The sequence below is a fragment of the Phyllostomus hastatus genome, unplaced genomic scaffold, assembly GCF_019186645.2.
Source record: "Phyllostomus hastatus isolate PE091 unplaced genomic scaffold, TTU_PhHast_1.1 phas_contig_41, whole genome shotgun sequence".
NCBI lineage: Eukaryota > Metazoa > Chordata > Mammalia > Chiroptera > Phyllostomidae > Phyllostomus > Phyllostomus hastatus.
Window position 1 is genome coordinate 2,606,265 of NW_025333876.1, and position 27,216 is coordinate 2,633,480.

Here is a 27,216-nt window from a genome sequence, read left to right on the forward strand (position 1 = left end):
GTGGCCCAGGTCCCCATTTGGGGGTTTGCAAGAGGCATCTTATCAATGTATCTCTCACACACATCCATGGTTCTCTCCCTCTCTTTTTCCGTCCCTTTTCCTCTCTCTAAAGAATACATGAAATCTTTTTTAAAAATCTCACTTATAAAAATATAAACAAATAAATAAATAAATACATCCAATTTATAGGTTTAGAGCTCTTTTGTGCAATATTCCCAGGACCTCTATGAACATTTTCAGGACTTTGGAAAAAGTGTTCATTCTTTTACTAATACCTGTGTGTTAATCAGGTGGTAAGAACTAAATATGTGCGTAGAATGTCATTTAGGCACAGGTGGGCAGAGATTGACTCAGATCCAGTGCCTGTCATGCAAGAAAGGTCTCATTGTTCCAAGTCAACAGGGAAACTCTAGGAATGATAAGTGACTTTTCTAGGTCTTAGAACCCCCCTACTCCACAATGCTAGAGTATGGCTTTTAGCAGCTGGCCAGAGTCTGTGGGATGTTTAACTGTCGCACTTTGCGTGTGTCCTAGACGCATCCTCATGAAACCTTGGCCTGTTCTCTTACCTAGAATTTGGATGTGACTGGAAAGTGGGGTAAAAACTGAAATTGTGTTCCTTGAAAATTTCCGTCCATGTCCTGTGAAATTTTTCTCTTTTACTTCTTAGATAGTTGAGAAGATCGCCATAGCAACAATATTCAAAAATCAAATAAATTGGCCCTGAAATAGTGACAATTTTAATGGTAAGTAAAGGAATACCAAGTAATTTTTCAGACATCTGTGCAGCAGGGAACATCTCTATGAGGACTCACTTCTCTCCTGACTTTGGGAGAGTACAACTTTTTCTGAGCCTGCCTCTTACACTTTAAATTCAGTGTCAGCCTTTCATTCAAACTCCTTTGGAAAGTACAATAGTTTGTTCTTGCCTTCCACTTTAGCCTTTGTACATGTGGCCTCACTGATAATCACTGTCCACCTAGATTCTTCAGTTTGCAACTGGAAATCATAAGCCAGTTGCATGATGAGCACTTGGTAAATAGATGCTGATTTGGCCTGAGGAGGGAGAAATCTGTGATTGGCCTAATCTCCTCAGAGATCCATTTTCTCTTCTGCTCTTCTAGTCCCAGTCTCAGGCCACCTGTCCCAGAAAGAATGACCCTGGTTTGGGTTATTTCTAGGCAGAAGTGAAAGAATCAGGGTGTGTGTTCCAATGGATTCTGAGAAAATAAAGTTTGACATCCCACCTGGGTTGTGCTTCTTTGAAGCAGCCCATGAGGGCGGCAGCTGAGCCCAGTAGCCCTTCACAGCTGGGAAGAATGTAGAGGGAAAACCTACAAACTGTATACTTGCAACGTGGTGACTGTTTTTACGTAGGTTAGAATCATGAGGCACATCCCAATAAAGAGAGGCATCCCCTACGTCTACACTGAGTCATCTGCTTAGAGCACACTCATGTCTAACTCCACTTGGGTCTGAGGACCTACAACGTGACTGAGAGAAGAGAAACACATGAGAACAAATGCCCCCTTTGTCTTTAGGCTAACCTATGTTGGACTAGGAGTTTTCAGTGGGAATTGATTACCTGACTGTGTACACGCCCCCAGCAGGTTCACAATGTTCTCATGGCTCCCCAGCCGAGTCAGCATTTTGAGCTCAGACATGAGAGCTTCTTGTTCGCAGCTGTCTGCTTTTTCTATCAATGGAAAAGAATAAATGTAAAACTGAAGTAAAATGGAAATTGTAGGTCATTTAATGAATTAAAACTTTCCACAGTTCAGAGCAGATTTGCAGAAACATTTTAAAAATATATAAACTACTACATGAATATTGAATAATATCCTGCTTTAAGAAAGATTTCAAAGATTTTATTACTATGAACGTTGAATCTAAAATGTGCCTTTCTTTTGGGTATCCCTCCACCAAAATAAATATCCTTAATATTGACCCTCAAAAAGCAAAACAGAATGAAATAAAAACAATAGCTTTTCCTCCACAGAAATTAATACAAATGTCGAAGGAAAAAACATACATTTTTTTTGCTCTTGAATCTGTTGGATTCATTGAGAAACAAGGCAGTAATGTCAGTGGGGTGGCTGACCCCAGCCTGTTGGCCCTCAGGTCTACAACCTTAAATCTGTAAGTGGGGTCAATGGTGAAGGGCTGAGAAGGACCACTTCTCAGTAACTAAGTTCTCCAGAGACTCATTAATTGATAGTGAGAAACAGAACTGATGAGTAGGCTAGAATGTATCCACTGGCCTACGCATTCTCTCCCTGGAGAAAAAGTCTAGATAGCTTGGCAAATTGTACTTATGCTTAGAAGCATAGCAGAGGGGTAATCACTGAGGAACTCAAAGGTCCTGTATCACTGAGGCTGATGTGCCAGCTGGCCAGGGAACCCTTGTCCAGGTGGGTGCTGGAGTCCTAGAGACAACAACAGCGTCTTCGGAGTTCCCTCTCTCCAGGTTCCAGGTTCCAGGTTCCAGGTTCCAGGTTCTAGGTTCCAGGCACCAGACACCCACACCTCTGTTAACTTATTATTTCTTATGAACATAGTCTTTTCTTTATATTCAATGAAGATTTAATTAGCTATTTCCAGGTCTCTTTATTTTTTCCTGGAAGACATCCCAGCCTTTACTGTGGTTTTCTCCAGAGTGCTGATGCCATCAGGGGGATCATATCTCCAACATCTGGGCTTGGGTGTGAGATCCATCACTTTGGACCATGTACATTGTGACCCACTAGCACCTCATGTCTTCTGCTGCTTCATGTTTTGTAGGGACTCATGGCTTTCAATTGTCCATGTCTTATTCCTCATAACCAAAATAATACATTTTATGGCATGCTTAACATTTTCAAAGCATTTTCATATACCATTACCTGAAATTCATTCATTCATTCATTGAACAAGTGTTTGCTGAGTGCCTACTGTATATGAAGCAATGTGTCAAGCACTGGAGGAATAAATGATAGACAAGACAGATCCCCTGCCTTCCTGGAGCTTAGAGTCTCCTGGAAAAGGGAGACACGTGAACAAACAATTACAATAGGCTGTGGGGTCACACCAGAGGGACACTAACCTAGCCTTCAGAAAGGTGGAGAAAGAGACACCAAATGTCTATGTTGAGACCTAGGTGGTCAAAAATTAACCAGGTGAATGCACAGTGAGGAGGTAGAGAGAAGAACACTTTATATGGAAAGAACAGGACAGGCAGAGACTAAGGAACAAGAGACCAAAGCAAACAGATACAGACCCTGCCCTCCTGAGGCTTACAGACTATTGTGGCAAATAAGACATTGATTGAGTAATTAAACAAAGATATAATTATACATTGTGATAAATTCTGTGGGCAAAGAGTCTACAGAGAGCTAAGACAGCATCTAGCAAGGTATTTGATCTTGTCTTTGGTATGAAGGTAAGTTTCCCTCAGGAAGTGATATTTAAGCTGAGATCTGAAGGAGGAGTGGAACAGAACTCTGTGGAAGGGGAAGGGTGAGAGAGAGGGTCAGACTGTGCCAGGTTCCCGGACAGGAGGGAGCATGGTGCTCTGGAGGAACTGAAAGAAGTCTGAGAATGCAGGGTGGGGTGCTGAGCAGACAACAAATCAGGCAGGGTTGTGTAGTGTGTTTCAAGAGTAACTAAAAGCAAGTGGAAATGTTAGATAGGAAAATGACAGGATCTGTCTTGCATTTTCATAGCCATCACTTGAACTTCAGTACAGAGAATCTGAAAGGAAGTAGGAATACATATGGAGTAGCTGATTGGAAGGCTATGGCAGCTTTTCAGAAGAGATAACCTTGGACTAGTGTGGTAGTAATAGAGATAAGAGAGAGGATGGACTCAAAAGACACTAAGCAGAAATCTGATGGGAATAGTTTCTGTGGTGTTAGAATGGGGATGGTTTAAAGGATGAGTCCTAGGTTTCTGGTTTGTCCAATTGTGTGGACCATGGCAAGTCATGGGTATTCATACCAATTACTGAAGAGGGAGTATTGATGGAGGGCCAGGGTTGGAGGAGTTCAGTTTCAGTGAGCTGAATTAAAGGGACTTCTCAGACAGCTAAGCATTTGGACATATGATCCTGAGGCTTAGGAGGAAGGTGCAATCATGAGAACCACTGGTGGACCAGGTAAAGTCCTGGGTGTGGTTGAAATGGCCTATGGTGAGCATGTGGAGTGAGGATGGCAGGGGACGCAGCAGCAAGCCTCCTGGAACTCCACACAAAGAGCTGGGCAGAAGGCAAGCTGGCCAAGGGCTGTGAAGCAGCGAGTGAGTTAGGAGGAAACCCAGAAAAAAAAATGGTGACAAGCAAACCAAAAGAAAAAAAGGCTTTTAAGAGGAGAAAAGTCAATCCTGCCAATTTATGTTAAAAATTCAAGTCACATGAGAACTGAAAAATGCCCATTAGACTTCAGTTCACTGGAGGTCACTGACCACCTTAGCAAAGCCAGCAGGGTGGGGAAGGGGGGTCTTGCAAAGGGAGCAAAGCTGAGGAGGGTGATGGAGGTGGGAGCCAGATGGGATTGGATGGAGCAAGGGGTGAGAAACAATACAGAGAGCTCCAATATGTTCTTCTACCCAGAGTCTATGTCAAAATGGCATCAACAACATCTTCCTATAGTAACAGTATTCCCGAATACTGACTCCCTCCCCCACCCAACAACAACAACAACAACAACAACAACAATCACTAAACAAGGAGAAGAGGAAGAAGAGGTGCAGTTCTGGATTCATGACTTGCACGCTGTACTCATGATTTGGTTGGCACTAACCCCAACTCACTTCCTTTTCAGCTTTGAAGAATGGCAAGCAGTGCCCACAAAAATGGTGGAAAAGAGAAGGGGAGGAGGAAGCCTGCACCGCCCATCTTTGTGGCTATCATTCCACTGTACCTTTCAGCATTTTGACAGCAACCTGGATGGAGACTCCTGTTTTACTAATTCCATAAGCTGTTGCATTCATCACTTTTCCAAAAGCACCTGCTCCTAGTACCTTCCCTGTAAGATAAATGGTGAGTGAGCACAGGTTTGAGATTTTCCCACAGAAAGGACATGCTGGGGAAACATCTGGAACATTCCATTCTTACCAAATTCTAAGTTTTCTCTTGGAAACTCCCATTCAAGATCATACTCATATTCTCTGAAATCAATGTAAAAGTACTCATTATCCAAAGAACCAGTCACCTGCACCATCTGCAGCTGGCTTTCATACCTAAATTGCTTTGGAGATGAAATAACAAGTCAGTTAGCAACAGGCAGCTCTTCAGAGAGAGGAAACCATGATAAATTGTTACCTTCTAGTTTTAGGGTTTGTTTGTTTGTTTGTTTGTTTACCTTTTTGTACTTGTGACAAAGTAGCACGGTTAAAATAGCAATGAAGGGGAGACAGAGCCCGATGGTTGCATAGAATGAAATGTTGTCCTGGAGAAAAGGGAAGGGACCTGCAACAACAAAACAAAAGTGTCACCGAGCAGTGACAGGATTCCTGACTGATCTGACAGGGAATGCACAGCACGATCTCACACATCCTGCTTGAGTCATCAGGACTTGCAACCTCTGAAGTTCTCTACAAATGTTCTACTCCCCACAGAAAATCAGGCCATGGTAGTATAAAGGACAAGTTTCCTCCCTAGGAAATTTTTATGATCCTGCACCCATTCTTAAAAATCATGGGATTATAGGAATTATATCTACTTCAACCCACAGGATAGACAAGTCAGATAAAAAAGATATTGAAGGTATTATATTGTATGAATATGGAGAATGAGTTATAGGATGTTGGTTTGATTGTGAATAAGTGTAGGCAGCTAGGTTTCAGAATTAACTTAGGATGGCTCTAAAAAGAACCAAAACTAAAAATTATAAAACAGCAAGCTAAAGGCAAATAAGGAGATCAAGCAAAAGGGAAAAATGGCAGCAACTCCAAATTACTAAATCTGTTTTTCTAAAATGGAGCCTCTCGGGAGGTATTCACTGCTCTGGAAGTTTGTGGTTCTACCTACATCACTCTAACCCGTGAGTCATAATAATGTTCCACTGAAGTCACTCTGTCCCTGAACTACACAACAATGTAGGTTCAGTGGGGATTCCTGCCTGACTCAAAAATCCTTCTGGTATCACACACTGAACCTCTACGTTCTTACAAAATCCCCCAAACAAAAATGAACAACAGGGACTAATTTCTAGTGGGGAATTCCTGAAGGTGGTGCATTACAATAGCAGCTGCTGTGTACCTGGTGAGCTTAAATGGATTGTTTCACAAGCTGTGCCCAGGGAATTATGTGCACAGCACATCACGAGAAACCCTTCGATGGCTTCACTCATGTTCAGAGTACTATTTGATAGCCACTGTCCAGATACTTTTCCATTAGCCTTTTTATTCCAAATTCCTTCCGTGATTTCTTCTGTGCAGCTGAAAAGAAATGATAGACAGAGAGGTAAGTTAGATAGGTGGGGCTGTCATCAGACTGGAAGTTGGGGTTTCTCTAAGTGAGCTTGAAAAGATATTCATCTATCATGAGTTATCAGAAATAATCTATGACCACATAGAATTATGGTGGATTCAGAGGTATGCATTTTAAGTATTTCATCATTTCTTCTTAAACTGTTTTTATAAGAAAGAGCCAATATGTCAAGAAGAGTGTGAATGTCATGTTCTTCCAATATAAGAGATGCCAGTGTCTTTTTTTTTTTTTGATGTTAAAGAAAAGGAGTCTTTATTCGAAAGCAGATACTGTCGCTTATGAAGTTATAGCTTTAATCACTTAAGCCTATCAATTAGGGCTAAACTCTAACACCTGAGTGGTCCTATCTTTTCCCAGTTAATTTCTATGGTTATCTTGTCTCTATAAGGTTAGTTTACAAACTAAAAACAACATAATACACAAAAACTACACAAGAACTGGAGGAATAACAACAAAGACAGCCTAGAGCAAGTAGAAGGAAGGAGATAACCAAGATTAGAGCAGAATTAAACAACATAGAAACCAAAAGCACAATTCTAAGGATCAATAAACCCAGGAGCTAGTTCTTTGGAAAGATAAAATCAACAAGCCTTTAGGCCAGGGGTGTCAAACTCATTTTCACTGGGGGCCACATCAGCCTTGAGATTGCCTTCAAAGGGTTGAAATAATTTTAGGACTGTATAAATATAATTTTTTTAAAGATAAATATAACTACTCCTTAACTGTTAAGGAGTTGAAATGATTTTCAGCCCTCTGAAGGCAACCATGAGGCTGATGTGGTCCACAGTGAAAATGATTTTGACATTCCTGTTTTAAGGAGACTCATCAAGAAAAAAAGAGAGAGGACCCAAATAAACACAATCAGAAATGAAAGAGGAGAGATTACAACTGATAGCACAGAAATACAAAGGACTGTAAGAAACTACTATGAAGAACTGTATACCAAGAAATTTGAAAACCTGGGTGAAATGGACAAATTTCCAGAAAAACATGATCTTCCAAAACTGAATGAAGAAGAAGCAGAAAGCCTGAACAGTCCAATAGTAGCTGACTAAATTGAAGCAGTAATCAAAAAACTTCCAGCACACAAAAGCCCTGGACTGGACAGTTTCACAGGAGAATTTTACAAAGCATTTAAGAAAGAGCTAACCCCTATCCTTCACAGACTATTCCAAAACCTCCAAGAAGACAGAAGACTCCCAAACTCTTTTTATGAAGCCAGCATCATCCTAATTCCAAAACCAGATAAAGACACAACAAAGAAAGAAAACTATAGACCAATATCGCTGATTAACAAAGATGCTAAAATCCTCAACAAAATATTGGCAAACTACATTCAACAATGCGTTAAAAGATCATATACCATGAGCAAGTGGTATTCATACCAAGGATGCAAGGATGGTACAATATTTGCAAATCAATAAGCATAATACATCACATAAACAAAAGGAAAGACAAAAATCATATGATCATATCATAGACGTGGAAAAAGCACAATCGATAAAGTACAGCACCCATTTATGATAAAAACACTCAGCAAAGTGGGAATAGAGGGAGCATTCCTCAACATAATAAAGGCCATATACAAGAGACCTACAGCCAACATCATACTCAATGGACAAAAACTAAAAGCTTTCCCACTAAGATCAGGAACAAGATGCCAGTGTCTTGATTACTTGGGAGACTTGTCTGAGCACTTCTTCCAGGTCCAAGATGGTAATGGATATCCATCCGAGGAACAAGAGGCGTAACCTGCTGATGATTCCTTGCTCAACACATGAGGTTTCCCTGCAGAGAATAACATGAAAAATAAGCTCACAGAGAACAGTACTTTATAGAAATGGTTTCCAAGTCAGCTTTGTACAGGTGACTCATTTACTCCAAGCAGTTTGTGCTTCTGGGAGGGTTTCTCATGCAGGATGACACAAGGCTTCTGGTTATTTCCTCTTTGCCCACCATGTAACCTTTTGCATAGGCAGCCTGACTGCCTGTCTACATAACACCACTTTCCCATTGCTAGGCTCCATAGAGAGCTAAGGTATAGACCTCTATCTACCTCAAGATGATTCTTAGCTTCAGAAGTAGCTACAATACTTCCAGTGAAATGTACTCTTATCTTTTTACAGATCAGAGAAACAAAAATATTAAAATGAGTAAAAAGCAGGTAATATGGCATTTGGCCTTTCCTTAACATGACCTTTCAAAGTACTAAAGTCAACAGTCACAACACTAAACACATTCACAGAGCACATGGAATAAGTCTCTTAGCTTCAAAGGATGAGCACAGAAAAAGATATATGTAAAAACAAAGCCAGTAGGTATGAAAGTGAAATTTCAAAACACTTCAGTATATGAGAAGTTTTACATCAGTGCTTGTAAGTCATTACTTAGCTCTTTCAGGTCATAGTTAATTAATAGTTAAGGAATTATAAGGCTAAAATTAAATTTCTTGATAATTTAACTTACTTCTTACATGGAGCATGAACATTTTTGTAAACTGGGCATCATCATTTTCTGCATGGAATATGTATTCTCCTGGCTGGTATTTGTGGTTGCAAAACTCAGATACACTGTTTTAAAAAGAATTGAAGACAGACTTAGCACAATTTTTACAGGAGATGCTAAAATGAATGATGGTGTGCATGGGAGGAATCTCCCTCACATATTCACTCTCTAAAGTTCAATGGGCAAGGAGTGTCTATGTGCTGGGCCCTTGCTACTCAAAGTGTGGTCTGTGGGCAGGCGGCAGCAGCACCTGTGTTATCTGTCAGCTTGTTCGAAACATAAAATCAGGCTCCCACCGAAGCCTACTAACTCAGAGTCTAAATTTTAAGATGATTTCCATGTGATTCCTATGCAAATTAAAAGTTGAGACACACTGACCCTGGCTGAGGCTCCTTAGAGAGACAAGAAGATTCCCACCCCTGCTGTTCTACACACTCTGGACTAGTCCAAACTCCCAGAAATATGGAAAAACCTCTGTGCTGAAGGAGCCCGTAACTCCCTTGCTTCCTAAAAGAATGGTTCTCTGGCATGGGTCCAAAGCAAAACCTATAACCAACCTTTGACTTAAATAGCAATTAACAGTGATGAGGACTCAAATCAATTGAATGTGCACAAAATCTTTGGGCAATCTCAGCAAGCTCTAATATCTACTTGGAATGCTCATCAACCACTCAACACATTTTAACATAGATAACTTGATCTTGGGGGTTATCCACCATATCTGTCATGTATATGAGATGCTGGCTATTGTAGTGGGATGTGGGATAGTATAAGAGAAGTAGGGGAGTGAGGACCTGTTGACTATGCCTTCATGCATTGAAGAAATAAAAAAAGTTCCCCTCCCTAAATGGTGTGGCTCAGCAGGTTGGGTGTCTTCCCACAAAGCATAGGTTGACAGTCACTGGTTAGATTCTTAGTCAGGGCACATGCCTGGGTTGCAGGCCAGGTCCCTGGTTGGGGATGCATGAGAGGCAACCAATCGATGTTTCTCCCTCATGCCCTATGTTTCTCTCCTTCTCTTTCTCCCTCCCTTGCCCTTTCTCTAAAATATACATATATGGATGTATAAAGATTTTTTAAGGTTCTTCTTAGATTAAAAAAAATAAGGCTTTTTCAAAGGTTATTTAATTAGGCTTCGCCTATACAGTCTGCTTAAAATGAAAAAAAAAAACCCCAAAAAACGAAGACTGGGTGTGGACAAGGTAGAAACATAAACAGGAAGACCAGAGTGAGGGCCAGCCATAAACTAGGAGCTATAGAAGATGCAAAAAACATATAAAATATGGCTCCTGTCCTCAACAATATACCCAGGTAGGTGGACATAACTACATAAACAGAATAGTTATAACATTAAACAATATAATAAGGCCAGCAGAAGATAAATGGATCAGAGGCCAGTAGAGATGAGCCAAATATCAATGGCTTCCTAGAAGTGGGACTTGTGCCAGATCTCCACGAATGAGTTAGTTTTAATGGTAGGGCAAAAGAAAAGATTTCTGAGGAGAAGGCAAGGGCAGGATTTAAGACATGAGATGGAAATTCATACAGCCACAAAGGAGAGTAATAGGGAGGCCAATGGACTGAGCAGAAGTGCTCGTTGGGATATGGGTAGAAAAGAGGGCTAAATGGGTGGGGGAGAGCCAATGATCAAGGACCTTGAAAACTCATTGGATTATTTAGAACTGATGGAGAAAGCAGAAGATGCTATAGACTCCTGAGCAAGGGAGGATTATCAGGAACACTATTTTAATTTAGACTAATGGCCATAGGAAAAGTTTATTGGAGAGAAATCTGGAGGCAGTCGTTGTAACCCAGGAATTCATTCATTCATTCATTCTACAGTCATTGGTAGAGCCTATTTGTGGGAGGAATCAGGAATATAACAGTGATTTAGAAAAAATAGATTTCTGTTCTCACAGAGTTTATAGTTTGGGGGTGAAGGCAGATAAGTCAATAAGCAGTTACAGTATTATGTGGGAAGTCCTAGGAGAGAAGTTAAAATTCAGATTTCAACAGAGCATAAAAAGGTGAGCATTGCCTAAGGTAGGGAAAATGGGAAAGGAGAAAGGTACCTGGAAAAAGAGAAAGCAGGTGCTGGACTGGATATGGAGATGAAGGAGAAAACAGAACACCAGCTGATATCTAAGATTCAAATTGCACAGCTAGCAATGGATGAGTAGCTTTGAACCTGTATTTATCTGACACCAATGTTGGGTATCCTTAACTCCGAAGCTGGAAGGTAATTCTGACTGCATGTTTGATTCCCAGTCAGGGCACATACCTAGGTTTGGGGTTCAATCCCCAGTCACAGTGCATATGAGAGGCAACCGATCAATGTTTCTCTCTCACATCAGTGTTTCTATTTCTCTCCTCGCCTTCCTCTCACTCTGGAATCAATGAACATATCCCTGTGTGAGGATTAATATAAATAAATAACATTTTTTAAAAAGTAAAAAGGTGGTGGGGGAAAATGGAGACAACAGTACTTGAACAACAATAAAAAAATTTTTAAACCTATCAAAAAATAGTAAAAAGGGAACTTTTTATCCTGACCTACTTCTGGACAACAAGAAGAAATGACTGTGAAGTGCAAGTGGTAGAAAGATTAGGGGAAAGCCAATTTATAACACTAGAGAGAAAAGTAAATTATGTGATTTCCAGACTTCAGCAAGACAGAGTTTAAGTGGTCCAAGAGAAAGATGTGAGCCACTATAAGGGAAAATGTAATTCTCACTAGACAATGGCCAAAGACACTGAAAAGGAACAAGAGAAGATTAAGAAGAAGAAGAAAACAAAAAGCCATGTGGCTAGCCAGGGACCATGCCAAAAGCACAAATTAATTTGATAGAGGAAGAAATTACCAATACAACTATTGATTGTCATGCAGTCCAAAACAAAGTGTTCTGTAAATTCTTTCCCTCCTAAGTCTTTTGTGCTGTCTTCATGGAGTGTGACTGGCCCTGGTATCAAGCAGATAGCACCTTGCATGTCCTCAATCTCAGGTAGGAAAGTGGTCACATAAATAACCTGAAGGCAGAGGTGAATATCCGGGTTGTTTTAAGCTGCTTGTCTTCCTGTTTATGAGTCAGTCATAGCAGTAGAAACAACAGCATTGCTGAACCTCTTCTGGAAATTCCAAAGGGACTAACCTATTAGGTGGCTATGAGGTTCAAAGCTTCCTCTTTCCCTCAGTGTTTTTCTGAAAATGGTCAGCTGGTATGAGACGATGGGAGATGAGGGAATTGGGGTTTACATTGACATAGTATCTCAGTGACTAAGATGTTCTCTCACTGCACAGTACAGAGGGTTTTCTCCTCTGAACAATCAAAATACAGGTCATTTTTATTTTCCATTTAGCGCCTAAAGGGAGGAGTTGAGAAAGGGCAGCCTCTTTCTAGTAGCTCAGGAAGTAATTTGACTATAAAGTGAAGAATGCTTTACTCAAAAAACAAGGGATTATGCAGTCAAATCGAAATGCCGAGAATAATAAAATGGGCCCTGTGGAAACTAGAGAGCAGAGAGCTGATGGACTGAGGTGCTTTACCAAGAAGCAGATGATCCTGTCTTCCTCAGACTCAAGTTTCCATGGAGGCCAAAGGAGTGTCTTTAAGAGGAAATTACCAAATAATTATAAAATTCTAATAATTTGGGATTTTTTTCTTTACCACCAAACTAGAAAAAGCAAAGGTAGATTTGTTTGTAATTCAGTTTATAGAGATAAAATATTGTAGAAACTAACAGATAAACTATCCTAGAACCTTTTCTCAAGACCAGGCTATCAGAACTGCTGGAAAGTTACAGTTTGATAAATTGTGAACACATAAAGGCAAGCCGTAGTGAACTCGGGGGGTAATATTTGAGGAAGTAGATTGCAGAAATGAAGCTGCGAATGAGGGGAACCTGAGAGGCGTCTGGTGCACACACTGTCACCACATCAAAGCTCTTTCAGGAGTCATGTTATTATATAAACCTTTCAGTTGCGCACAAAAATTTATATCACGTCTTGAAATAGTAAAATACTGTACTTGACAAACAAAATTCAGTCTGAATAAATTGTTGAATCTATGTGGTGGGAAAAGGAAGCTCACTGTACTATTCTTGGAGTTTATTGGTAAATTTGAAATTTTTATGATAAAAAGTTGAAAAGAACTCAGATTATAACTTAGTCTGCCACCCCCATCTCAACACTGAGCCTCGTGTAGACAGCAAAAGACATTTAGAGTGCTAGTGTTCACATATTTTGTGGAGTTTTCTTGAGATTTCATTTATTTATTTTTAGAGAGAGGGGAAACGAGGGAGAAAGAAAGGGAAGGAAACACGGATGTTCAAGAGAAACATCGATTGATTGCCTCCTGCAGGCCCCCAAATGGGGACCTGGCCTGCAACCCAGGCATGTACCCTGACCGGGAACTGAACCAGCAACATTTTGGTTTACAGAACAATGTTCAACTCACTGAGCCACACCAGTCAAGACTGTTGTTCATTTTATGCAATATTTTGACCACTTTTTCATGATGAATTTGGCAGCATATTCCTTTTGCATTTGTATTAAGTGGTGAATCATTATCATCAACAAATGCTATAGCTCTTCAAGAACTTTTTAAAATAAAATGAACACTGAGTGCTGTGTGTGGTCCTTGCAGTGCAAAAAGGATGCACTGACTCATCTTTGGCCCAGGTTTTACACTTGGAGTTGCCTTCCTGGGGTGACAACGATTTGTTCGTTTATTAAACACCCTTGACTGAAGGAGGCATTATACAAAGACAGAGAAATGACAGATGGCCAACACTTATGGAGCATATAAACTCAATGGTGAGATTCAACACACAAAGAGCTTAACTATATCACCAGTTCATGTTAAATGAAAAGCAAAAACCACTATGGGAATCAGGACCTGCCTTGATTCATTCATTTAGCTAGATAGTTATAAGATAACTACTTAGAGTCAGGAGTATAGATTTTGATTATGGAAAGAAACCAAATTAACTTGCCTACTAGATTAGCCCACGACCCATATATCAGAAACATGTCCTCTAATCAATGAATCTGTAAAATCTTAAGAGGATGTACCAGGTGTCACCAGCACAGTAGCAATGATCTCCCAGGTGGCCTCTGGTGCTTACACGTGCCTCTCTACATTTGAGGAGGACAGAAACACTACCTTATTCACCTTGGTAGCCCCACAGAGCATCAAACTCATCAAGAAAGATATTAAGGGAATATTCACTGAACTAAATTGAATTGATTTTTTAAATCTTTGAATTAGGTTAAAAAGAGAATCCCATAGGGCCAAGTGCTTCTCTGACACCAGGGGAAAACAAAATTTTCCTTTAGCATTGATTATTAGGCAATTTCTGCACCAGTTTTTGAAAACAAATCAGTACACTGACAGGTTATTCTTTCCCGTCTTTCAAGGGCTCTACTTCCTCAATCCTCTGCAGATCTGCTGAGGGAGAGTCCTGTGCTCACTGCAGCACGTACTCTCCAACAGGAAGTGACAATCTGGTGACTCAGAAAACACCACAGAACCTTGCTCAAACTAACAGGATTCTTTCCGTTTTTCAGGTGGTGGTTACAGTATCTGAACTGATTATAAAACCCTCTCTTACTGTGTCCTCACATCTGCTGTCTCCAGTGTCAACTCAATAATACACGAACTCATAACACAAAGTCACTCCTCTGTTAGGGCAACAAGGAGAGCTGTGCTAAGATGATGCCGAGACCTGGAGCTCTGTGTTGTCTTACCTGTATCCATCATCAAGGCTACTCTGTTCACAAGGAAATGATTTTTGAGAGAAGGTCCATGTACATCTGATTTGTGGGTATGCTTTAAACCTGACAGAAAAACAAAACTTTTCATGCTGGTCAATTTCATGATCTTCATTGGTTTTGGAAGCATTTATAAATCCCTTTTCTGTTAAAAAAAAAGCATTTATAAATTAGGTGAGATCCATATGAAAATATATTGAGACAATGAATACATTGTTATTTATCATTTTTAATGCAAGAAAACTCTTTGCAGACAATTTCTAAGGGTTGAAAGGTTGTGTACATGACAGCTGGCCATGTACAGAGTAGGGGTCCTCAGACAGACTGGCTCTCTCAGTGACACATGTCATGTAAAGCAACCTCAGGGCACAAGAAAAAGAACAAAAGAACAATCTATAGCCAGCACTACTCACAAGGCTTCCTTGTGGAACACTTCCTTATCAGTGTGATAAGAGAATCACTTCACATCTTAGCATTTAACTAATCTGAAATTACTTAAGGCATGATTATTTTCAAATCCTCCTTAGTCTACCCAAATTTCAAAGCATGTAGGTGCTTGTCTAGATCTCTCAGCCACTGTCCACTGTCCTCTCAGTTCTTAGAACAAGCATGCATTAACAGCCCATTTTGTGTCAGGCTCTCTGCCATGTTCTGGGACTACAAGGACAGAATTACTCCTGTCCTTAAGAAACTTACAGTCTACTGGAATACAAAACTCCACAAACAGATGATCACATTACAATGGAGTAAGTACGAAGACAGTGACATTCAAGAGAGCTCAGTTTAACTGGAAAAGGAAGGCAGTGAGCAGCTTACGTTTGCAAAGCTATTCTGATTCAGTGTCTTTATCAGCTTTTGACACTAACATATTGAAATCCGAATTTGCAGCACGTACCTCACAGTCCACACTAAAGCAACTAAAAATAAGAATAAAGATTGAGTGAGCAGCCTGCATTACCTACGATGGTGACCAATGCTGACTGACTGGGATGCTGGGAGGAGGAACAAGTGTAGTATCCAGTGTCGTTTCTTCGCACTGATGACACAAAAGCAAACAGAATCCGTATCATAGTTCTGTTTGTGGAATAGGTGCTCATCTCAAAGTAGCTGCCCTAGGTTTTAATAAAACAAAATGAATTTAATGATTTCAACCGGGACTATCAGTTTGCTGTTTCTGCATTTTCAGAATGCAAACACAACATATTACCTCCTCCAGGGCTTTATTTTCTAATTTCCACTTGAGCCCGAATCTATGGTTTACATGAACAGCTTTGCACCTTATCCACAAGGGCTCCCCCACTTTAAGAAATAATTGTGGCAGTGTGGTCTGGGGAGTCTGATTTAGGTCTACAAGACAAAAGCATTCCAAGTAAGAAAAAAAGTGATTTGTCTTCATCACACAATATATACTGAGCATTCTGAAGAGCTAAGATTTTGATGTCATCACAAATGTTATGAGCCTCTTATTATGTTATTAATCTTAAAAATCTTTCATTTTTTGTTAAATCTTATAGCACTTACAGATCCATAATATTACATTTAAACTGGTATAAAGGGACCATAGAATTTCTGAAGTTGAATGATCACCTAAATGTTTATGGTTAGTCTCAGGTTGTTTCTAAGGAATAGTCACTAAAAAAAGAAATACATAACATTATGTCTTACCTATGGTGAACAGCTTGGTACATTCCTGGCCCAGCTCATTTCTTGCACAACACCTTATGTCTGTTCCAAACAACTCATGAAGTATGCTTTTCTCCTTTGTAACAACAGCTGGACTTTCTCCTTTACAACTACAATTAGAAAATAAATGTCATTTGACTAAATATGCTTTCAAATTACAAATGAATGTTCAGAAGAACATAGTTACAGGTTCTAGAGCTTGTTTTACTAAGAGTTTTGTCTAGGGTTTTATCAAGAGCCTGCCTAAAAGTGCAAAGAAGGGAGGTCAAAAGGCAAACAAAAGCCCACATCTGTGATTTCAGCAGAGTCCATAAGGAACTAGCTACTCATTATCTCAAAAATTAGAATAACATGAGAGAATTACATAATAAAAGTTTCTGTGTGTGTGTGTGTGTGTGTGTGTGTGTGTGTTTGGTGACTCCTTCCTTGTTGTTTAAAGAGAAAAAAAGAATTGAGAAAGAGGACAGAAGTGAGGGGGAGGAAGAGAGAAAAGGAAAGCATGATGAAGTTTATAATACAGCTTAACAAGGTAGGTGTCTTTTCTTTGAAGCACGGAAGGGGACAAAGCAGTGAGAGGGAGAGTAGCAAAGTCTTCAGTTCCCAGAGCTGACTGGGGAGGGCCAGGTATCCCTCCAGAGGGATGCTGTCAGCCCTCAGCCCCATCTCAGGATTTAGCAAGCCCTTCCCTCTCCCCTAGCAGAAGATGGACTTTGGTTCCTCCTCAGAGCTTCCCTAACTTTGACCTTTCCCAAAACAGATCCAGCTTTTGGAGTCTAGTTATTGTCACTTCTCCCCTCTTTATCACTTTAGTCAGAGGTATTCTTTTCTTCGTTTGTGCATCAATCCTTGAGAGCTTTTTTTTTTCCTTATTATAATGAGGCAGGAAGGTAAGAAGCTAGGATAATTCCTTAGCAAGTGGAATGGGGAAACAGAGATGGAAAGCTGAACAAACTGGCTGAGCAATTTACAGCCAGATAATAAATCACAAGGTCTTCTCTTGCCTAACCAAGGACACTTAGGAGCATATGGTTACACATTCCAGAGCATGCTGGGGCAGACCCGCCCCAATCCCAGTCCCTCTAGGGTGACATTCTTTGATGGTGAAACTGACCAGAGAATGACCCTGACCCCTCTATACACTTATTTTGATCAACAGCATATAGAAGGACACACCTGGAAAGCTGATGAATACTCTATTGAGATCCTCCCCTGAGATTCCCCTAAAATTCCTGCCTTTAGAAAACAGATAAAATCCCTCAGGATAAAGGAAGCCTGTGAGTGCTGTCCATGCAGCACACCTCCGTTTCTTGGGCTTGTACTTTTGCTGTCTTTCTCCTAAACTCCAAGGGTCCCCAAGAGACTTGCAACCAGGAGAGCAGCGAGCAGTGGCAGCTCGTCCCAGGCTAACTCTCTGAACCTGTCTCTACGGCCCATTTTCTCTGCCTTGTCAATGAGCTAAATTTAAGCAGCCTAGTCATGGCTCACTTTTGTCACTGTAACTTTTACTTCTCGGTGAGTCCACACAGCCCTCAATCCCACGAGGTTCACTTTCCTATAATGTTTCCAGGGAGCTAAAGCAGAGCACCCCTTAGGTTCTCTGCTGTTGTTTCTTCTGTCCTAAGCCCATTCTTGTTTCACTGCCCCCAGCTTTCATAAACATACTCTCAGAATCACCTGGACAGGTGTTGTGAAATCCTTCCTGCACAAAGTCAAGGACACACATGCTCTAGGCTAGCCTGAGGCAGACCCATCCCAGGCCAGTCTGTTTCTAGGGACAATAAGACAACAATAGTTGGATTCACTGTAGGAATTTTGGAAAATTTAGGGGAAAAATCGAAGAGTTTTAATTACCTAGATTTTGTTGTGCAGCTCTCTAATTTTGTTGTCGTGGTGGTGGTAGTCTATGCACACAGTATATGTATATCTACAGGTAACCTCTTTTTCTTTCCCATCGAAAATTTGGAATCACATGCATGTCCTTTAATAACCTGATTTCTTTTTCTCCTCTTTAGTCCCATTTTTAAATAAAAATTGTTCCGCAAATTTTAATTAGTTCAAATTGCATGAATTCTTACTTTGTGAAAACTTAGCTAGGGCACATTCAAAAAGCAAAAGTAAACAGTTATACAGAACTTACTATCTGCTAGGCTCTGTTCTTTGTGTTTCAAAAACTTCAATTCATTTATCCACCATAGCAATCTTACAAGGTAAGTACCACTACCATCCCCATTCTTCAAGGCCATGCAGGTAGTAAGCAAACTAGGGTTCAAACTCAGGCTAGATTCTAAGTCCTTAAACAATCATATTCAACTATTCTTCCAAAATGAAAAGAATAATCACAAATTAAGCATTTATTCACAGGTAAGTTCTTACTTATAGGGAACAATACACTAAAATCCCTATGTTTCTTTTTCTCTAACCAGACACTCAGGGAGCTAACAACCCTAAAACTTAAAAGGGCTTCTATGTCCAGGGAGGACCCTGCAGTTGAGTGACCAGACCCCAGGAGCGTTTCGAAAGGCCTCCTTGCTAAAGCAGCACCCCCCATCCTCCCTGGAAAGTCCACACTAATCATTCATTAGGGGGCCAAAGTTTCCTGTTAACATGGTGACAGATTTAACTGTGCATCCAGTACGATGTCAACTGTTTTAGAAAAAGACCAAACAAGTAAAGAAATCTTAGCAGTTATCTCTATTATATGTCATACCTTTCACTCTGTGAATTGCAAAACACCCATTTCACAGTTGGTTCCGGAATGCTCTCAGACACACAGATCAGGGCATCCTGATTTTCCATTTTTCTAAAGTATGGTCTCCTTAATGTGTAAAGCTGTGTATCTAAAGCATCACAAATTATTAACATTTTAATATTTTAAAAATAATTATCTTAGCAGCCCCCTCAGAAAAATTCTACATCATTAAGAAAAGCTAGTGTTTTATATCATAGCAGTGTCTTCTGCTCCACTCTAAATATATATAATAATATAACCCCTTCTGACCAACGTAATAAATTTAACTCTGGCTGACATGCCAACTTTAGCATTTATACTCTTAGCCAGTTTCTTTGGGCACTTCATAAATCCACAGACAACTAAAGACAAATGGGGTGAAGCCATGTGAAAATACAAATATTGACACAATAGGTAAAAGAAAACTGGAAATAACATGAAGTTTAAAACCCATACTTTTATGATTGAAGACCCAGCTGTTTTCAAATAATTTTATCTAGATTTAGGCAGAAATATATGGTTTTAGAAATGCAAATGTATAATAGGATAGAGTTAGAATGGGAACTGAGTAATACTGAGTGTTAACTATAATTGAAAAATAAAATTAAAAATAAAAAGAACTGGAACTGAATTGAGAGTACAAACTGGCCTCCCGTTGGCAGTGGACCACTACACCTTCGCCCCCCACCCCCATCTGCCACTCTCGCAATGCCGAATGTATAAACTTTCTTTTCGCTTCTCCTCGGGCCCCTCCAGGGAGAGGAGTTTACTATCTCCCTGAATAGATCCTTCCATTTTTCAACAAACCTTTTTTTAAAAAAAGTTTCCCTATGCTAAATTCCAATCTCCCATCTTTAAATTTTATCTTAAAGTACTTCATATTTTATGCATATGTGTGTTTGTATGTGTATGCATATATATACACAAAAGAATATATGAAATATGAATTTTGGAGCCTAATAATAAAAACTAATACCCATGGACTCATACCCAGGTCAATATCCAGAATACTAATAAGCCCCTTTGAATCAACTTCTGTGCTTTTTCCCCTCTCTCAACCCTAGGTAACCTTTATCCTAAATTTTGTTTATCATTCCCATGCTTTTAAAAATGTTTTCACTGCTTTGGCTGGGTGGCTCAGTTGGTTGGAGCATTGCCTCATACACCAAAAAAATTACAGGTTCAATCCCTGGTGGGGACACATACAGGAAGTAGCCAATTGATATTTCTTTTTCTCTCTCTTTCTCTCAAATGAGTGGGCATGTCCTTGGGTAAGGGTTAAAAAAATGTTTTCAACACATAGGCATGTAGCCATAAAAATATATTAGTTTCGTTTGTTTGTTTTTGAGCTTCCACAGAAAGTTCACTCAATATGTAGTCTTGCACAACTTCCTTTTTTATCCACTCTTATGTTTTTAGTTCATACATTGTACTTCATTTTTTTTACTACTACATAGTATTCTATCAGCGAATATATCACAGTCTATGACTCCATTTTTTTGCAGTGGATATTTGGGTAGTTTCCAGTTTTTCATATTACCACCAATGGTGCTATGAACACTTTGTACATTCCTCCTGAGGCAGTGTGTAAGCTTCTTTAGTAATACACCTAGGAGTAGAACTCCTGGTTTATATGGTTTATATGGTTCAGTTTTACACATAATAACAATGTTTTCCAAAGTGCTCATACTAATTCCCACTTACATCTCAGGACATGAGATTGACTAGTGTTCCTAAGACTCCTGAATTCTCAACAATCTAGTGAGTATAAAATGATATCTCGTCATGGTAATAATTTGTATTTTTTGATTATTAATTTAACATATTTTCTGACCATTTCGTTTTCAGGTTCTGAAAAAAAAATCACCACTCATGTCTTTTGTTCATTTTTCTGTTTTTTCTTATTGATGTATAGGAGTTCTCTATCTATTCTGACTATTAATCCTTTGTTGATTATATGTTGCAAATATTCCATTTTCTATTGGTTTTTATGTTTTCTCCCTGTAATTTCTGACCATTGGCCCCAATTCACCCCTCTAGAGCAAATTTTTTAAAGTGTAGAAAACTACACTTTAAAAAATCAGAAGACATGGGGCTTCCACATGTAAATCTTTCATGCATTCAAAATTAGAAACCAACCATTTCACAAGTTATGGAAATGCTGTATACCTGAAACTAGTATAATATTAAATGTCAACTGGAACTGAAAAATTTAAAAAAACATAATTGCTACTAAAAGAAAAACAAAATTAGAAACCATCCAAGGAACTCTAACTAGTTAGACCAGGTGTCCTGAGTCACACGTCTGAGAATTCCCTCAGCGTCCTCACACGCCGCCCATCTCCCCCTCGCCTCAGAAACACTCCCTCCTCTCCACTAACTGCTGCCAGTTCCTTCTGCTGCTCCTAACTTCAGGAATTCCAAGTTCTTCACTATCCTGGTCGCTCTGTTTCATCAATATTCATCTGGGGGAAAAATGGAGAACTGAAAATAATAATCTTATACTAATTTCCTTAACCTAGACAGTAGATTTTTATGAACACTGCCAAGGCTCAGATTTCCTTTTTACCGACCACACCATGCTGGCAGTTAACACAGAACCTGTGGTTCACGAAACCCTCTTTTCTTTTTCACACTGACTGTTGCCAAGTCTCACCTGGTTCTTTTGAACCTTGCCCCTCAGGTGAATGCTAAAAACAGATTACAATGTATTTGGATGGCTGTTAAAATTTCTGTAAGTCTTAAGGGAAAAGAAGATATGTGAAGTATTACAGACACAGCAGATGCCCACTTACCTTAAACAAATTCAAATATTAACACTGAGAGAAAGAATGAAAACAAGCAAGAAATCTCTTATTTTCTTCCATCTGGAGGCACACGGAGTCACTGTCCCACAGAAGGGGGTCAGGGATCAGGGAGGGAACAGAGAACAAGACCAAACTCAAAGAGCAACAGAAGGTAGTTCTTGTCTTTTGAGCTTTTAAGGCTCTGATTCCATAAATCTCAGAGTAGTGGAAGGGCTTTTCAGAACAAATATGGCTAATTTTGACTTAACCTAATTTTTGCCTTACAGGATAACTTTAGAGCCTACAGCCCATCCCTAATGCCAGTAACATGACACTTCTGGGAACCCAAAGTGCTGTTGCTGTCAGCAGCTTTGACTGCAAGCCCTGTGCAGTGTGGTGCAGGAAGTACAGACCTGGCTAAACTCAGCTCTAACTGTGCCCTTCATCACACCTCTCGGTGTGTCCATTCTCTCTCCTATGTGTAGGCGGGATCACTGTGAGGATGGAGAGGGTACGCGCAGAACACTGTCACAGAGGCTGATCCTGAGCCTCGGCACATCTGCGGGCCAGACTCATGCAGACCACACCTGGGCTTGGTGCCTTCTAGTCACTGACAAGGAAGAGGGGGCCCCAACAAGTCCTACCAATGTGTACCAGGGATCTTCACTTACTGTGGCGCAGACTCAGAATTTTGGGAGGCCCGCCCTGGCCCCTAAGAGCAGTAGGACCTGTGGGAATGCACCTGCCTCTAGTGCTGTCTGTCACAGGAAGTAAAGCGTTCAGTGTGTGTACCGTGCAACTGCACGCTTACTAGGCTGGTATGCAATTAAGAGGAAACGAGAAGGCAGAAGACATACACAGGTAATGATTCTGCCACACAGTTACCTCTCTGGTTAAGAACATTTAGATTATTCCTTACAGTTTGCAGAGTGATCAGGCATTTGTATACATACAGCAGCCACTAGCTAGATTCAGCATTTTAAATTAAAATTTTAATTTATTCACGTTAAATAAAATTAAAACTTCAGTTCCTCAGTCACACTGGTCACATTTCAAGTGTTTGACAAACATGTGTGGCCAGTGGCTACCATACTGGAAAGAGCAGGCGCAGTCTCAGAGACGATGGATTGCTCGCTTTAAGATCTTACAGTGTATGAGGCATGTATTTTTATCCCTTTTTTACAGATATAGAAATTGAGGCTCAGGGTGACTAAGTGACCTGCCAGAGGTGATAACAGCAGATCCAGAATAAGAACCCAGGTCTTCTGATTCCAAGATCAAAATGTTTTCCATTTCTTCCCTGTCCGCCATCTGTCACTGAAAAGAGGATGGCCTGGGTTTCTCAGAATGCTGACTCTGGTACTCCATGGGTCCCATCAGAGAGTCTCAATAGATTATATGGATGATTGAACTGAATTCAATCAATTCAACCACACATTGAGGGAAACCTGCATATTGTGTGCAGAGCATCTAGGAAAAACTCATGAGTTCCACACAGTATCATCATCTATGGTGGAGACCTAGTAGCGAGGTGCACTTACTTCTTATACTCACTGTAAACAATATAGTATAATTGGTCACAGCACCCTGAATATAAAGTAGGTATTCTCCAGCTTGTGTTTCTGTCATTTTCAAAATGAACATGGAAACAACGCCTCTGAAAAAGCAAGAAAGAGAACTGGTTATTTTGTAAAATGTGTGAAACTAAAAACAAAATATTTCATACTGAGTCAGAAGCCTGTCGGCTGTCTCCCACATTCTGCCTCTGACTGTGGCGTGGACTGCTGCTCTGTGGAGAACACAGCTTCTGTCCTGTGCCCAGCACTCAGCCGGGGCCCTGTTACTTTGATTTTGATTTTTAACCAGCCTCTCCCTTGAAAGTGAAGGACTTCCATTCCAGCACCTTCACCTCATGCTTTCCAAGCCCATTGGAGGGAAATCTTCCATCCAAAACCACAAATGTGCAGGGCGCACTCCCACTGGCTGTGGCAAGCAGGCCGTTCCCTTCTGTGACAAAACACCCTTCACAGTCACACTGGCCCAGTCGCCTGGCCCCCAGACTCAGTTCCCATTTTCAGAACCAGACCACTGTGTAAGCAAGATACACTGAGAAAGACAGTCTGTGCCTCTCTAAATAAGAGAATTCAGCCAAAACCTGACACAAGACATTTTTCTATGAAGTAATAATGACACTGACATACCACATAGACATAAGGAGGAAGATGCCTCAATGTTTGTAGTTTTAACTCTTCAGATATTCGGTAAAAATAAATTTGGCTAGTGGCATTCACTTCAAAGAAACAGCTTTGGTGTGTGTTTGGCAATACTCATTCTCATTAAAGCTTGAAGCATTTCTCTAGCAGTTTGTTAAGTAATGTTGGATTTAAATGGACACTTTCTGACATTTAGATCTTTACTACGCATAGTGCGGTCTTTCCCTGAGTTTGCATCAGCTGGGGGTTGATAGAGATGCAGAATCTCAGGCATCACCCACACCTACTGAGCCAGAATCTGCATTGTAACAAGACCCCCAGAGCATTCAAATGTACCTCATATCAGAGAAGTCCTGCCTCAGAGCTCCAGGCGGCAGAGTGTAACTCATATAGACAGCAAATTACTGGGTTATATATGCATTTGACTTGTTTCTACAGATATTTTTGTGATGGGCCTTCTTTCTCTGAACCATTCCCTTTCCCCATATGATTTGTGAAAAAGTTTCTAAAAATGTTTTGTTACTAAGTTAACTAATCCACATAAGACCTACCTATGACTTTGGCTAACAACAAGGCTGCCCATTCTAAAGCAAAAAAGGCCCCCTCTCACAGAGTGAAAAGAACCCTACTTTTTTACTTTGCTTTTTGGTATCAATCACTGGCATCAAATTTTAATAAGATTACCAGATCATTTCTTGAAGCCAAACTTCTTAATACAAGAGTGTTTTGGTTCAACCCAGAGATAAAGGTAACCAAAAAACAGAAGTGAGTAATACAGTCTCAAAAGAGGAAAAGAAAATGAATGTGTTCAAAGATTTAGAACCAGAATTCAGAATTATAGTCACTGTCCTGAAAATTACTTAAGAGTTTGCATGAACTTAAAGAAACAATAGAAATACTTGGAACAAGTCCACCACAGAGATGTCCCCCTATTATGTCATTTGGGTGTCATTTACTGTCATTTTGTTTTCGAAAGACAGTATCTTTTCTACAGCTCTTGGGCACCAAAAGATCTCCAGGAATTAGAGAGAAAGGCAGTCTTAGAATGATTAACTGGACATTTAGATATCCGTGCCCCTTGCTTCCTGCCCCCATCTGATCTCAGCAAGAGGACAGGGCCGGCAGGTAACAGCAACCAGGACAGCTAGACACAGGCTTGGATGTCAATGCACAAAGAGTGGCTAAGATATTTTTCTGGATCATGAGACTGATGTTCCTCACACAGAGATCAATTTCTTGCTAAAACATTTTGTGGATATCACATTTCCATTCTGTTCGTCATGTTGTGAGGCAAGAGATAAAACTAGATGTTCTTTTCCCAAGCATTTCCCAGAAAGAAGCTTCTTGCTACTTGAACTAGAATGTAATGAAAACTCTCCAACTTTTTTATCTTTAAGATAATTAAAAACCAAGACACTTTAAAAATCCCAAATAGTCTTTTCACTATTCATTTTATATTTCACCAGCCTACTCACTGCTTTGCCCTAGCTTATAGGCCCTAACTATACTTACCTATATATCTATGTATAATTTTTTAAATTAATAGACTTGTTTAGAGCAATGTTAGATTTAAAGAAAAATTGAGCAGAAAGTACAGAGAAATTCCACATACATCCTTCTGCCTACCAACTCCCCGCACCCTCCTCCCCCAGTTTCCTTATTATTAACATCTTGGTAGGTGTGGTATATTTGCTACAGTTGATAATCCATTATTTACATTAACTAAAGTTCATAGTTTACATTAGGCTTCACTCTTTGTGTTGTACATCCTAGGGTTTTAACAAATATATAATGCCATACATCCATGCCCTAACTATATTTTTAGTTCATTATTTCACTGGAGATAAGAGTTATAGTAGGTATGTACAGAAATTTACAAATAAACTCTAAATGAAGCAAAAACTATTTTTATGTCAAAAAAGTGTTCTGCCATAAATCTTTATGGTTGCACATCCACACCCCTCCCTTACCTGTTTTGTAAATCAAAACGTGGTTGGCAATTCAGGGAGTTGCGTTTAAAGACCCAGAGACAGGAAATGTTCCCTGGGGTGGTGACCAGCACTTGCAGTGTGATGGACGCAGACTTGTCTACTTCTACAGCGGCTGCTTCATAGACTGCCTCCTCCGCACTCGCAGGCCTCAAGGCACAGCCAAGGTCTTCTGGGGGTTCTGATGCCTGTGTTACAGACGAAACACTGATCGGTCGCCTCTACCAACTGGGGACCTGGCCTGAAACACAGGCATGTGCCCTGACCGGAACTGAACTGGCAACCTTTCAGTTCCCAGGCCAGTGCTCAACCCACTCAGCCACACCAGAAAGGGCACAAGTGCATGTTGAATGCAGCCTCTTATTTGAAACCTTTACCAAATATTGATACATACATGTCGATATGCTGCAATAACACCCCTTGAGAACATATTGCTGACTGAAAATTCCATTAATTATAATTCTCTAAAAAAGGAGAGAGAATTTTAAGCTACATTTCTAAAATGTTTTATAGGCTCTCATGGGCTGAATGTTGTGCCCCCACCCAAATTCGTATGTGGAAGTCCTAACCCCCAGGACCTTTGAATGTGACCTTATTTTGCAATAACATCTTTACAGAAGTAATCAAGTTAAAATGGGGCCTTTAGGGAGGGCTCTAATCCAGTATGACTGGTGTCCTTATAAAAAGAAGATATTTGGCTCTGACCAGCATGGCTCAGTTGGTCAAGCAACGTCCCCCCAAAGCAAAAGGTCACCAGCTTGATTCCCAGTGAGGCCACATGCCTGGGTTGTTGCCCCAGTCCCCCAAGTTGGGGCACATGGGAGGCAACCAATCAATGTTTCCCTCTTACATTGAGGTTTCTCTCCTTCTCTTTCTTCCTCCCTTCCCCTCTCTCTAAAAGTAAATGGATAAAATCTTTTTTAAGGAAATTAGGAGAAGATAGACACTCAGGGAGAATGCCATGTGAGCATGAAGATGGTCACCTACGAGCCCAGGAGAGAGGCCTGGAGCAGAGCCTTCCCACTCTGCCCTCAGAAAGAACCAACCCTGCTGACATCCAGATTTCAGACTTCCAGC

General features: G+C 40.3%; 1 protein-coding gene across 1 annotated transcript in view; it reads right to left on the reverse strand.

The window, feature by feature from the left end:
- FLT3 (fms related receptor tyrosine kinase 3) overlaps window positions 1-27,216 on the reverse strand; it is a 60,510-nt gene that overhangs the window by 13,915 nt on the left and 19,379 nt on the right. The window contains exons 3-17 of the mRNA XM_045844837.1: window positions 26,122-26,327; window positions 23,480-23,595; window positions 19,132-19,261; window positions 16,407-16,534; window positions 15,949-16,088; window positions 15,700-15,853; window positions 14,718-14,886; window positions 8,933-9,036; window positions 8,143-8,254; window positions 6,236-6,414; window positions 5,337-5,443; window positions 5,090-5,222; window positions 4,896-5,000; window positions 1,586-1,696; window positions 570-723 (exon numbers count right to left, since the gene is read on the reverse strand). Of these exons, the coding sequence (XP_045700793.1) occupies window positions 570-723; window positions 1,586-1,696; window positions 4,896-5,000; window positions 5,090-5,222; window positions 5,337-5,443; window positions 6,236-6,414; window positions 8,143-8,254; window positions 8,933-9,036; window positions 14,718-14,886; window positions 15,700-15,853; window positions 15,949-16,088; window positions 16,407-16,534; window positions 19,132-19,261; window positions 23,480-23,595; window positions 26,122-26,327 (2,048 nt within the window). The remainder of the gene's footprint in view (window positions 1-569; window positions 724-1,585; window positions 1,697-4,895; window positions 5,001-5,089; window positions 5,223-5,336; window positions 5,444-6,235; window positions 6,415-8,142; window positions 8,255-8,932; window positions 9,037-14,717; window positions 14,887-15,699; window positions 15,854-15,948; window positions 16,089-16,406; window positions 16,535-19,131; window positions 19,262-23,479; window positions 23,596-26,121; window positions 26,328-27,216) is intronic.